Genomic DNA, 2,142 nt, shown 5'->3' with positions numbered 1-2,142 from the left:
GTGAGAGTATATGTGTGTGTGTGCACGTGTGTGTGTGAGTGTGTGTGTGTGTGTGTGAGCAGAAGAAAGACACTCGTACAAGTTTGGAATGACATGATGGAGAGTAAATGATGACTTTTTATTTTTGGGTGAACTGTCAGCCTACTAAATACTGCTTACTGTAGTAATATACAATACCTTCCCATAGAACGATTATTATAACTACCGCACATCGTTTGACAGACGCAACAGAATGCAGTGGTCTGATGACGGAGACGTCCAGCGTGAGAGATGATGGATGTTGAGTAGAAATATAAGGACACTTATCACTATATTGAGTCTAGAGCACGATCACAACACCGCTTAGCAACAGTTTGGCTAGTTAAGGCTTAACTGATATATATATATAGATATATTTCAGATTAATATGCTGCAGAAATCGTACAGTGTGCTTGAGCGCGTCCGTCCCAGGATCCCTGTGTTTGGGCTGTGAGCGTCTCTCTCGTATTGCTTGTCTTACCGTGTGCAAGAGTCATGAGTGTGCTACATGATAAACCTGACGTCGTTCTTCGCGCCGCTGCAGTAGAGGCTCAGAGTGTCGGGCAGGAGGCGGAGCTTCATTGTGCCGTCTGCGCCGCAGGAGAAGACGTGATTGGCCGGGCCGGTCTCGATCTGCATGACGCCCGTGCCCAGGTTACGGAAGAGCGACTGGCGAGCGTGTTCATTACTGAAGGTGTGCAGGAGGCTCTGGGTGGACATGCTCCACACCTGACACACACACACACACAAAACAGTCATGTGACTCCTGACAGAACTATATCAACACATGTGCTTATTCCCTGTGATCAACTAAAGTGCTGGACAAGATTTCGTGCATGTCATTTAGTGTTGCATGAAGGTCTGTTTTAAGGACCATTAAGATTTGGTTGCATTGTGGCATTCTTTTCTTAATTTTTTTATTATGCAAGTAAAAATGTGACAATGTTTACATGTGACAAATATATAGAATCACTTGGACAAACTGTGTGTGTGTGTGTGTGTGTGTGTGTGTGAGAGAGAGTGTGAGTAATGTTTTTTTCCAACACACTCACATACATAAACGTATTAACCTTTTTTTTTTTAGTATTATAAGAAAAACAATGAGTTTTTGTATTATAGCAATAGGAATTTTTAGAGGTGTTGAATTTTTATGAAAAATGCAAAAAAATAGTAATGTCCCAAAAACAGGCTGCATTTAAATACAAACTCTTTTTTAATTTCAGATTAGTGAAAACATGTTAATCATCTCCTTTCATCCAGCAACTTTTATTCCTAACTAGTTATTCCCAAAGAAACCAACTGTGTGTCATCGTTCTTAACTAAGACTGAAACTACTAAAAGCTGTTTTCCGTAATTGAAATAAAGCTAAAGTAAAATGATATAGATCAATATTATATGGAAATTTTAAACCTAAAAGTGTTAAATTAGAAATGCTGCCTTGGCAATTAAATGAAATAGTACTAAAATTACTTCGTAATTTTTTACCAAAAAGTTGAAATGCTAAAATGACTAAAACTGACATAAACAGAAAGGCTAAATAAACAAAACACACAAAAAAAACTATGGGAAAAAAAAAAAAAAATCTAATTCCTAAAACTCATACTGAAAATATAAAGTTAAAAGCTATTTCAAAATCTGAGTAAGTCCTGTAACAGTATATAAAGACCTTGATGTTGCCCTCGGCCGATCCGCTGATGAAGCAGCTCTCGCTGGCGTCGATGGCCAGCGCTTTGACGGCCGAGTCGTGCGCCTGGAAACTCTGGCGCTGGATCTTCAGACTGAGGTCCAGAACACTGATGCAGCCCTTCCGGCCTCCGCTGAGCAGCAGCTGCTGTTTAGACGCCAGAGCTAGAACCGTGGAGCCGGACTCGTGACAGCTGAAGCCTGCAGCACACGACTCGTTTAGACACGCTTCTACAGGGGTGTGTGTGTGTGAGAGAGTGTGTGTGAGTGTGTGTGTGTGTGTGTGTGAGTGAGTGTGTGTGTGAGTGTGAGTGTGTGTGTGTATGTATGTGTGTGTGAGTGTGTGTGTGAGTGTGAGAGAGTGTGTGTGAGTGTGTGTGTGTGTGTGTGAGTGACTGTGTGAGTGAGTGTGTGAGTGAGTGTGTGAGTGAGTGTGTGTGT

The 2,142-nt window shown here is 41.5% G+C and overlaps 1 protein-coding gene across 1 annotated transcript; it reads right to left on the bottom strand.

The window, feature by feature from the left end:
* Positions 1–77: 77 nt before the first annotated feature.
* LOC107698412 (dmX-like protein 1) lies at positions 78–1,932 on the bottom strand (the record flags this gene model as incomplete). Its single annotated transcript, XM_016499415.1, has 2 exons — positions 78–747; positions 1,685–1,932. Coding segments are annotated over 2 exons (473 nt in total), but the record flags the coding sequence as incomplete, so codon positions are not given.
* Between the last annotated feature and the right edge of the window lie 210 nt (positions 1,933–2,142).

Source organism: Sinocyclocheilus anshuiensis, unplaced genomic scaffold (genome assembly GCF_001515605.1).
Source record: "Sinocyclocheilus anshuiensis isolate Anshui unplaced genomic scaffold, SAMN03320099.WGS_v1.1 scaffold20681, whole genome shotgun sequence".
NCBI classification, from domain to species: Eukaryota; Metazoa; Chordata; class Actinopteri; order Cypriniformes; family Cyprinidae; genus Sinocyclocheilus; species Sinocyclocheilus anshuiensis.
Note: the sequence above shows the minus strand (reverse complement) of the source record. Positions and strands in the feature narration are given on the sequence as shown.